General features: G+C 33.1%; 1 protein-coding gene across 2 annotated transcripts in view; it reads right to left on the bottom strand.

Annotated features, from left to right (window-relative positions):
• Window positions 1-5,054: 5,054 nt before the first annotated feature.
• Window positions 5,055-10,914, bottom strand: part of LOC126738663 (ankycorbin) — a 46,409-nt gene continuing 40,549 nt past the window's right edge. For both annotated transcript variants that reach the window (XM_050444096.1, XM_050444104.1), the window contains 2 exons: window positions 10,522-10,871; window positions 5,055-6,837 (listed from right to left, as the gene is read on the bottom strand). In XM_050444096.1, coding sequence (XP_050300053.1) covers window positions 6,557-6,837; window positions 10,522-10,871 — 631 coding nt within the window. In that variant the 3' untranslated portion in view covers window positions 5,055-6,556. The remainder of the gene's footprint in view (window positions 6,838-10,521; window positions 10,872-10,914) is intronic.

The raw sequence follows: 10,914 nt of genomic DNA, 5'->3' as shown, positions 1-10,914 counted from the left end.
ATTTATTATCAGATTCTCACAATTTTGCCATCAGCTTTTAGATACATTTGTTGTGATTTTTTAAAATCATTTTGTAAAGTAGCATTTTTTGATTAGGCTATATTATACAGGAGTAAGACAAACTGTTGTTTTTTCTCATAATTTCAAAAGACCCTGTAGGAAAATTAAGGTGGATAATTCTGTTTACATACTGTTTACATATCTTTGATGTATTCTAAACATTTCGATTTTTGATTCATTCCATTATCTCATTTCTGCTGCGAGCTGCAAATTTTTTATTAAAACGCTGATTTGAAGCTTATTTTTAGATAATTAATGTCAAGTTTTCGGTTAAAAATTATCGACGTTGTCTAAGGACGCAATTAATGTGACATAAAGTTTGACAGTGTCACTATTATAATTGGTTGTGTGTCAATATGGTATTAACTCCAGCAGACGTGGGTAGAATTATTGCGTTAATAGAGGATGGCCGTAGCAAAAGTTATGTCGCCCGTACTCTGGGATTTCCGCGGTCTACAATTCGAGATGCCTGGAATAGGTATTTACAGACGGGAATTTTTACTAGACGACAAGGCTCTGGCAGAAGGAGAATGACCACTGCAGCTTATGATCACTTTGTCACCATTAGTTCTTTAAAAGATCGAAGATCTACTGCTGTGTGTCTAAAAAATGATTTGCGAATACTTCATGAAGTAAGTGTAAGTGAAAGAACGTAGATACGTAGAAGATTAGCAGAAGCTGGACTTTATTCACGAAGGCCAGCAAGATGTCCACAATTACTTCCTCGACATCGACAACACCGACTGAGGTTTGCAAGATCGCATTTTGAGTGGACTCTAGAACAGTGGGCAAACGTACTATTCACAGATGAATCCAGGGTTTGTTTAAGGACGCCGGATGGTCGTGAGCGGGTATACAGATGTAGAAATGAAAGATATGCTGACTGCACCATTTCAGAACAAATCTCATATCGTGGCGGTTCAGTCATGATTTGGGCGGGTATTTCTACCGAAGCACGCACCAATCTTGTATTTATTGAAAATGGAGCTCTAACCGCCCACCGCTACATTGAGGAAATCCTTCAAGAAGTTGTTGCTCCATTCATTGGGATCCAATTTACATTAATGCATGATAATGCTAGACCTCACGTTGCACATGTAGTGAGCGAATATCTGGATGAAGTTGGATTCCCAAGATTGGAATGGGCCGCATGTAGCCCGGATCTCAACCCAATAGAACATCTTTGGGATCAACTTAAAAGGGCCGTTCGTCGTCGTCCTGTACAACCACAAACCCTGCAAGACTTACGACTAGCGCTGATCGAAGAATATGAGGCTATTCCTCAAGAAAGAATAAAGAACCTTATTCATTCAATGCCGCGAAGACTGCAAGCTGTTATTGCTGCGAGAGGAGGAAATACACGCTATTAAAATTGTTTTTTTTAATTAACTTCATGATATACCTAGTATTTGTTTCTCCTAATAAAAATACGCTTCAAATCAGCGTTTTAATAAAAAATTTGCAGCTCGCAGCAGAAATGAGATAATGGAATGAATCAAAAATCGAAATGTTTAGAATACATCAAAGATTACAAGGAACAGTATGTAAACAGAATTATCCACCTTAATTTTCCTGCAGTGTCTTTTGAAATTACGAGAAAAAACAACAGTTTGTTTTACTCTTGTATAATATAGCCTAATTGAAAAATGCTACTTTACAAAATGGTTTTAAAAAATCAAAACAAATATATCTAAAAACTGAGGGCAAAATCGTGAGAATCTGATAAAAACTTGGCCAATATTTCAGGGTGCCGGAATTTTGTGCCGGCGAGTGTATAATAAAACTATACATTAATAAAGTAATACTTTTAAACATGTGAAGAATACGTTATGGAATATCGTTATCTTGGTCTAATAAAACAGTTAAGATATATGGATTCTTATGAATAGACATTAACATATTGATTTTTTTTATCTTCGCTCAAACTAGAAGGTCGACCACTTCTAGGTAAATCACTTACTGAAATACAATTTCAGGATATTTTTTGCATTAAATAACTCACAAATTTCTTCTTGACTTCTTTTTCTATTGCCATATCCAAGCATCATTGAAATTCAATTCGATGTCTTTCTGACAAAACATATAAAGTATCACTCGAACCATTGCTCCATTTAAGTTTTTAGGGGTCAATTCCACTCTGCTCAAGGGATGCTCCAACTTGCTGCTTCAAGGTCCAAAATAGACTCATAAGATCGCCAAATTTTAAAACTGCTTCCCGTATTTCACCGTTTTGCTAAAAATAAAATCCTTAAAAAAATATGAATATTATGCGTGATATTTAAGTAGCCCTGTATACAGGGTGATTTTCAATCTATACGCATAATCTGGAGAAGTGATAGCTGATGAGCAATATCAGTAATAATGAAAAAAAATTTGTAAAATATTTTTAGTTTTGGAAATATCCATATTTTTTTAAATAAAACTGAAAACGTTTATTTTTCAACGTGTTTAATTTAAACTAATATTAAAGCAACTATTCGAAGTTGTTTCCATTATTTTCGAGATAGACTTGATCGTGTCGAATCGATAAAGACGTACATGCACGGGCCAAACCAGGCTGTAGCCGAATTGCGTCACCGGCAGCGTTTATGCGATGTAGCTCTTGCTCAGTATCAACTTCGTTTAAATACACCATTGTTTTTATATGACTCAAATAAAAGTCTAATGGATTAAGCTTAGGCTAGCAAGGGGGCTACTAAACTGAACCAGCACGGCCATCCATCGTCCGGGAAAGACACGATCTAAATGTTGTCGAACTGGTCGTGAAAAATGTGGTGGAGCATCATCATGAAGAAACCACATGTTCTGTCTAACGTTGAGATTCACATTTTCAAGGAGCACCCGTAAATTGTTCCAGCTCATGCATTTACAGAAAAACTGTTGTTGAAATTCTCCGTGTAATTTACGGATTTTCTAAAGCCCAGTAATGAGTATTATGAAAGTTGAAAATTCCATTGCGTGTAAAATTTGAGTAATCCGTAACTAAAATGTTCATAGTCAACAACTACTCACAAACGTGTCCTCAAAGCGATAAATCTCTTGGAAGTAGGGCTTATACCATCTGCACATAAAACAGTACAGCACCTCGTGCCTTAAAATTTGCCAACTTGTAGATTGCGATATTCCAAATCACGCTGAAATTGTTCTAGTGCTAATTCCAGGTTGTTCCTCGATAACTTCTAAAATATCCTCCTCTACATTTAGAATGTACCTACGTCTAATAGCTTCTCCATCTTGTTCAAAAATTCCCAGTGTATCTACCCAGCTGAATAACACCTCAGAAAGATTCACATCTCGGGTGATATCTTCGGGGAAATCTTTGAGCATAAACATTATTCATGAACAGGGATTCATTTCTTTAATTAATGAATATACCCGCGAAAGAAACGATCAGCAAAGTTGTTTAGATCACATTTTGATTAACAAAGTGCAGCAACTCAGTGACTATGAAACCTTTATATTTAAAACAAAAATAACGGATCCCATGCAGTAGGTATGTCAATTCCATTAAACTTTGCGAAAGAAAGAATAGATTGCAGCAAAAATTCTATAGTAGATTTTAATAAATTAAAATATACTTTCGCAGATGAAAAATGGAATGATATATATAAACATCTAAGTCCCGATACAAGTATAAACTAATAACAAGTCCTAAATAGGAATATTCAAGTGTCTATAAAAGTAAGAACTCACAACAGGACAAAGAAAAGAACCCCTTGGATAACAAATGCAATAATAAAATCAATTAAAACGCGGGACAAACTTTGCAAACAACACCCCAATGATGAAAATCTTAAACAGCGGTACAGGAGATATAGGAACATAATTCACATATTATTACAAAAATCGAAACATAAATACTACAAAGAACAGCTATTGGAAAATAAAAATAACCCTTGTACATTTTGGAAAACGATAAGAAATGCACTAAATATAGAAAAGAATGAAAATCAAATAGGAGAAATAAAAAATTGCAGTGGGAATACTCTAATAAATAATCAAGACAAATCTGAATATTTTAATGAATTTTTTGCCAATGTAGGAAAATCTTTAGCCGAAAAAATAAAAATTCCAGAACAAAAAACATACTTAAAAAATTTTAATGCAAAATATACAGAAATACAAAAGAAATAAATATAGAAGAAAAAAATACAGAATACAAAATTCTGCTTTTCTAAAACCCATACATAAAACTGAGTTAAAAAGCAATATACTTAGCTTAAATACTAATAAAGCCCCAGGATTTGACAACATAACCCCTTTATTAATAAAAAAACATTGCTGACTATTCTGTCCGTTATTACATATTTTTAACCTCTGTTTTACAACCGGTATATGCCCAACTTATTTTAAGGTTTGTAATGTTAAACCAAAGTAGTTGAACAAACTTGAACAATTTCCTTAATTTCAGCATTTTCAAAAATTTTCGAAAAACTTCTTAAGTCAAGAATGGTAGACTTTATAAATAAAAACAAAATTCTACTTGAAAATCAATTCGGATTTCGGCAAAACCTAGGAACTGAAGAGGCACTCACGCATGTCACAACAACAATTTACTGAAATTTAAACGCACCAAGACATTTTTCTCGATCTGCGAAAATTATTTGATACCGTAGATCTGAATTTATTACTCTTTAAAATGGAAGTGTACGGTTTTCGAGGAGTAGTATTACAGCTGCTAGAGTTACCTTACAGGTCGTATCCAAAGAGTTACTATTGGTACTAGTGAAAGCTCACAAAGAATTGTGGAATGTGGAGTCCCCCAAGGAACTGTTTTAGGTCCGGTGCTGTGCATTCTGTACTTAAATAATTTTCTGGATCATCAGAAGGAATTTGAAATTCTCTCTTTTGCAGACGATAGTGTGTGTCTCATAAATGGTAACACTTGGGAAGAAAAATTTAAAATGGGTTAAAAATTGGCTAGACCTAAATGTCTTACCTGGGAAAAGACAAAAGTGCTACCATTCCACATAGATTCTCGATCAAAACCCCAGTTGGGAAACTTAATAATAGTACACGAAGATGATTGTATAAAAACGCTACCATGCAAATGCGTTAATAATGTTGAAATGCATTTCAAATATCACGCAGCAAAGTACCAAACTACAAAAAATCATATTTATTTTACGGAAATTAAGGTTTTATATGAATTAAAGTAATTTAAAGACTATATACTATGGATTATTTGAGTCTATTCTTCAATATGGCATAATAGTATGGGGAAGCAGTTATGAAACTGCATTAAGTAGCGTGGAAAAAGCACAGAAATGGTGTATAAAAACCATGTTATATAAAAACCGCATGTACCCAACATATTTGTTATTTCAAGAGTTTAGTGTTCTTAGGGTAAAGCAACTTTTTGCGACCAGAGTCTTATGCTAAGTACCCTCGAAAAATAAAATTGTTTGACAAGGAGATTTACGAAAATAGACAAATAAAACAGATAGTACCTGAAATATTAAAATAAAAACTAATAGGGTCTCTCAGAAGTGCATTTCTTATATGGCACCTAAAATATTTAATCTGCTTTCTACCGATGTAAAGAACATAATGCACTTCAGAGCAAAGTTTAAAAAAGCCGTAAAAGCCTTTATTTTGAACTTTGATTATAGAAAATTTAAATCGAGCTTTGCATAAAAAACTCTTTTGCCTGTATTCATACCAAATACTTACTTTAGTCGCGTTATGTATTTATGTCATATTATCTTACTCGTTTTATGTTCATTGAAGATTTTACGTTGCTCTTTAATAAGTACTATTTTAATTGTGTACATATGTTCTTCTTGTAGTTATTTTATTTATACTTGTTATAGTTTAGTTTTTGTCGATTTTATAATTTTATATTTTTAAAATTGATTAGTATAGGTTAATTAATGGAATTACTTAAGATAAAACTTACATAGCCCTAATTATTAGAGCAAAACTAAAGGACGAAGAAACGCTACGCGCTGACGCACTAGTTGCCTTAGTAGATGTCTTCTTTTCCATAGTTAAGCAATTTCGCAAGACTGTAAATGTGCTCTAACTGTTTATTTATTTAATAAATTTTTTACTTCGTTGTATTTTCAGCAATTATTGAATAAACTATTTTTGAATTTGAATTTTGAATAAAGATCATCAGCTACTGCCACTGCATTTTGATGCGTTTCTCCGTGAACCAAAACCATGTCGAGAAGTTCTACGTTTGTAAAAATGTGCGCCATACTTTTGAGGCTTTTATTTTGTTCGTGTGAAAAGAACGATCGAAAACGATCAGTTACTGCTAAAGATTCCAAACAACAAATTTCAAACATCATGTTTACTGTCAGTTATTAATAAACAAAATAAGTCCGTATGATACGCGTTTTATTAACATTGTTTGACTTTATTTCGAAAAACAAAAATATTTTACTAAATTTTTCCTCAGTATTACTCATCATTGATCTTCAGCTATCATTTCCCAAGTTTATGCGCATAGGTCGAAAATCACCCTCTATATTTCTACCTCGTATAGAACCTAATCACTTTTAGCATGTACGTGTCCATTTTCAACAGCATTTTTCTCCCCAGAACCTTCCTCTTGACCCTTAACCGTGAACGTGACGTAATAACGTTTATTTTGGTCCAGTTTGTCCGTTGGCAGTGATATGATTTGCTTGTCGGTCCCGTGACTCAGCTCCAAGGTCACGGCTCCTCGCTTCGACCCGATGCTGGGCAGAAAACCACCCGTACCTGGCTTACAAGCTGTCGACGAGTTAAATCCGATTTTTGGTATTGAATGGTGGTCCATCTTTGGCACTGAAAATTAAGAAGAATATGATGAAAAAGTGCAAGGAAATCATGAAGATGAAGCAGATAAAGAAGATATGGTAGGCGAAGAAGATGATGCAGTTACTCTTTCTAGAATTTCATCCTCTCTTTGCTTCTAGTTCGTTTTTCATTTTTTTTTCAAATTTATAAGCACTTCACGTTTTCATTTTTTTAATTTCTTATCAACTCTTCCCTAATTGACTCGATCAGATCTTCTTTTGATACTCTTTCTTTTCTTCTACTGGTTCTTCTCCTTATTCTTCATCTTTTCATTTTAATGCAGATGGGTATTTAGTAGATGAAGAATATCAAGAAAATGATGATGAAGAAGTTTTTCAGTGACTTGGTCCAGAATGTCATCCTCTGTTTGCTTCTAGCCCCTTTACCATTGCTTTTATGCTCCTTTTTCCCTTTCTTTCATCCTCCTGATCTTTTTACTTATTTTTCTTCTTTTATTTTTGAAGTAGGCGAAGAAAATGCTAAACAAGATGAAGAACATCTTTTTGTTCCTTTTCCATTTCTTTGTTAGTCCTTTTCCAGTTTTTTATGTACATTAATATATACTTACATACTATTAACTCCGCTTTCATTGCCTTGATTATCGTCTTAATGGCCTTCTTCTTTTTCTATTCTTCCTCTTGATTCTTATTCTTATTCATATTCTTCTTCTTTTAGTTTGAAAGTAGGTACGAAGTAGATAAAGATGATGAGGAAAATAAAGAAGTTCTTAAGTTACTTTTTCTAATATATCATCCTTTCTTTGCTTCTTGCTCCTTTTTCAGTTTTTTTTAAATTTATGAATACTTCAAGTTTTCATTTCTTGCTTTATTATTACCTCTTCTTTACTTATCTTGATTGGATCTTCTTGTGCTACTCTGCTTCTTTGTTGTCTTCTCCCGGCTCTTCTACTTATTTTTCTGCTTTTAAGTGAAGAGAATAATAAAGATAATGAAGAAGGTGTTCAGTTACTCTTTCCATAATGTCATTCTGTCTTTGCTTCTTATTTTTTTTCTTTCTTTCTCTTCTTTTACTTTTTTTTTGAATTTGCAAAAACCTTACCTTTTCTTTTCCTCTGTTAAGTATTCTTCTTTTTATTTTAAAGTATATATAAATTAGATGAAGAAGGTGAAGAAAATGAAGAACATAAATATGATGAAAAAGTTATTCAGTTACTTTTTTCAGAATAACATCCTATCTTTGCGTCTGCTCCTTTTTACTTTGCTCTCTTACTTCTTTTTCAGTTTTTTCTTAAATTTATAAAAACTTTATTATTAACTCACCTTGAATTACCTCTCAATTAGATTTTATTTTGCTACTTTTCTTTTGTCTTTTCTTCTCCTGGTTCTGCTGCATATTCTTCTTATAATTTGAAAGTAGATATGTAGTACATAAAGAAGAAGGAAAAGTGAAAGAAGTTACAGAAGGTGAAGAAGTTTTCTTACAAAGTTCCTCTTTCCAAAATGTCATCCTCACTTTGCTTCTTGCTCTTCTTTCTTTTTTAAATTTATAAACCCGTTTTCTTTTCTTGGTTTCTTAATAACTTTCATTTAATTGCATTGATTATCGTCTTATCCTTCTTCTTTTGCTTGTCTTCCTCTTTCTTTGTTTTCCTGATTCTTTTGCATATTCCTTTTCTTTTAATTTGAAAGTAGGTATGTAGTAGAATATGAAGATGATGATGTAGATTAAGAAGAACATAAAGAGGTCTTTCAGTTACTATTTCCAGAATTTCATCCTATCTTTGCTTCTAGCTCTTTTTCTATTGCTTTCTTGCTCCTTTTCTAGTTTTTTTTTTTAAATTTATAAATAATTTATCTTTTCTTTTCTCTTCTCCTAGTTCTTCTGCGTTCTTTTAATTTGACAGTAGGTATGAAGTAAGGTACTTTAATCTAAGAAGGGAGCAATAAAACAAGTCAAAACTTGACCTATGAATGAATCCCAGCACCTTCATTGTTCTATTAAGGTAGCTCTCACATGATAGCTTTGAGATCCCTTCTCCAAACTATTGTATATATTAACAGATATACATAAATAAATTGACATCAGCAGATCTGCACTCTATAACTCCAGATTGTTCCAGACTAAAAATACTTCTAAAACTTCAGCTTGTTTTCCTACTAAAAAGATAATCCAGCAATTTTGGAGGTGAAGAATCTGATGAAGATAAAGAAACTCAGTTAAGTTTTCGAGAATGTCATCATCTTTGTGTTCTTACTCTTTCCAGTATTTTTTTTAATTTATGAATACTTCAAGTCTTCATTTCTTGCTTTATTTATTAACTCTCTTTTACTTGACTTGATTACATCTTCTTTTGCTACTCTTCCTTTTTCTTTTCTTCTCTTAATTCTTCTCCTTATTCTTCTTCTTTTACTTATCTTAAATTAGATGTGAAGTAGTGAAGAAGATTAAGAAATGGAAAAAGGTGAAAAAGATGATATATAGAAACATCTCATCCAGTCTTTCTCTAAGAAGTCATACAAAAAACTGTCTTACACTCACGTTGTAATGGGATCTGTGTAGGTGTATGTCTAGGCCTGATGATGCTCCGATAGGAGCGAGAAACACGTGTAGCTTTTTAAGAATTATATATCAGTTTAATGAGACCCTGACTTGGAGTTTTTTACTATTGTTTTCAATAATAAGCTAATGATAAAGTTGTTCAGTAACTCTTTTCATAATGTCATTCTCTCTTTGCCTCTTGCTCTTTGTCCAGGTTTTTTTTTTAAATTTATAAACATTTCACGTTTTTCTTCATGGTTTCTTACTAACTCTCCTTTATTTGGCTTAATTATATTTTCTTTTGCTACTTTCTCTTTCTTATTTTGCTTCTGGTTCTTCTGTATAATCTTCATATAATTTGAATGTAGAAAAAAAAGATGATGAACAAGTTCTTCAGTTACGCTTTACAGAATGTCATCCTCAATTTAGTTCTTGCTTCTTTTTTTTTAAATTTATAAATACTTCATATTTTCTTTTCTTGCTTTCTTATTAACTCTTCTTTAATTGCCTTGATCATCGTCTTAATCATCTTCTTTTGCAATCCTTCCTCTTTCTTTTCTTATCCAGGTTCTTCTGCATATTCTTCTTCTTTTAATTTTAAAGTAGGTATGAACTAGATGAAGAAAGTGAGGTGGTTGAAAAAGAGAAAAAGATCTTCTTACTGTTTCTCAATGGCAGACTCTCTTTACTTCGTGCGCCTTTTCTATTGCTTTCTTATTCCTTCCTCATTTTTTTCTCTTATTTTACTGATTCTCCTTTAATTTTTCTTGTTTAGATCTTCTTTTGATACTTTTCATCGTTCTTTTCTTCTCCTGTCCTTCCTATTCTTTTTCTTATAATTTTAAAGTAGATATGACGAAAAATAAGAAGATGACTAAGAAGTTCTCTGTAAAAAAAATAAATTGTACTCTGTTATCTTGGTCTTCTCCTGATTTTTCCTCTTCTTTTAATTTTTCTCCAGTTTCTTAATCTTTAAATCGTCATTCTATTGAAAATTCTTGGATTTTGCTAAAACGTTCTCAGCTTTGTATTTGACTTAGACTCTTTAGAGGTAAATATCTTGTAAACATATTTCATTTTGATCGGCTAGTGCTTTTTCTTCAACCTCTTCTCTTTCTTCTTCTTATCAAAGAATAAAAATATCTTAGATTCACAAACCCGGAAGCTACTTACAGTAAGCCGCGCATGGCACTCCAGTATACGCATGCGTAGCGTGCATGCATCTGTGCGTACTCTTGGTGCAAAGTAAAGGATTCACGTGCTCCTGGACCTCCGGAAGCCCCCTTAAGTAAGCCACATCGATCTTCTGCAATTTCCTCAGCGACTCGTAAAGGAACCTCTCGAAACTCTTAAACGTGAAGTCTTCGGTGACGTAACGACCTGCGCCCACCGTAGATGCGCATGATTGATTGTACTGGTCTATAGCACGTTTCACCAGTACCGCTTCGTTGTGTTGACCTGCGCGAATTTGGCTGCGCTTAAGATCCAGTAGGTGCTGGAATATCTTTCTTTCCAGGTGGTACCTGTAGATCAAGTGAGTCAAATTACACTATTAACCGAGTCAGA

This window comes from Anthonomus grandis, chromosome 1, assembly GCF_022605725.1.
Source record: "Anthonomus grandis grandis chromosome 1, icAntGran1.3, whole genome shotgun sequence".
Classification (NCBI taxonomy): Eukaryota; Metazoa; Arthropoda; class Insecta; order Coleoptera; family Curculionidae; genus Anthonomus; species Anthonomus grandis.
The sequence above is the reverse complement of the archived record's forward strand: the minus strand, read 5'-3'. Positions and strand labels throughout refer to the sequence as shown.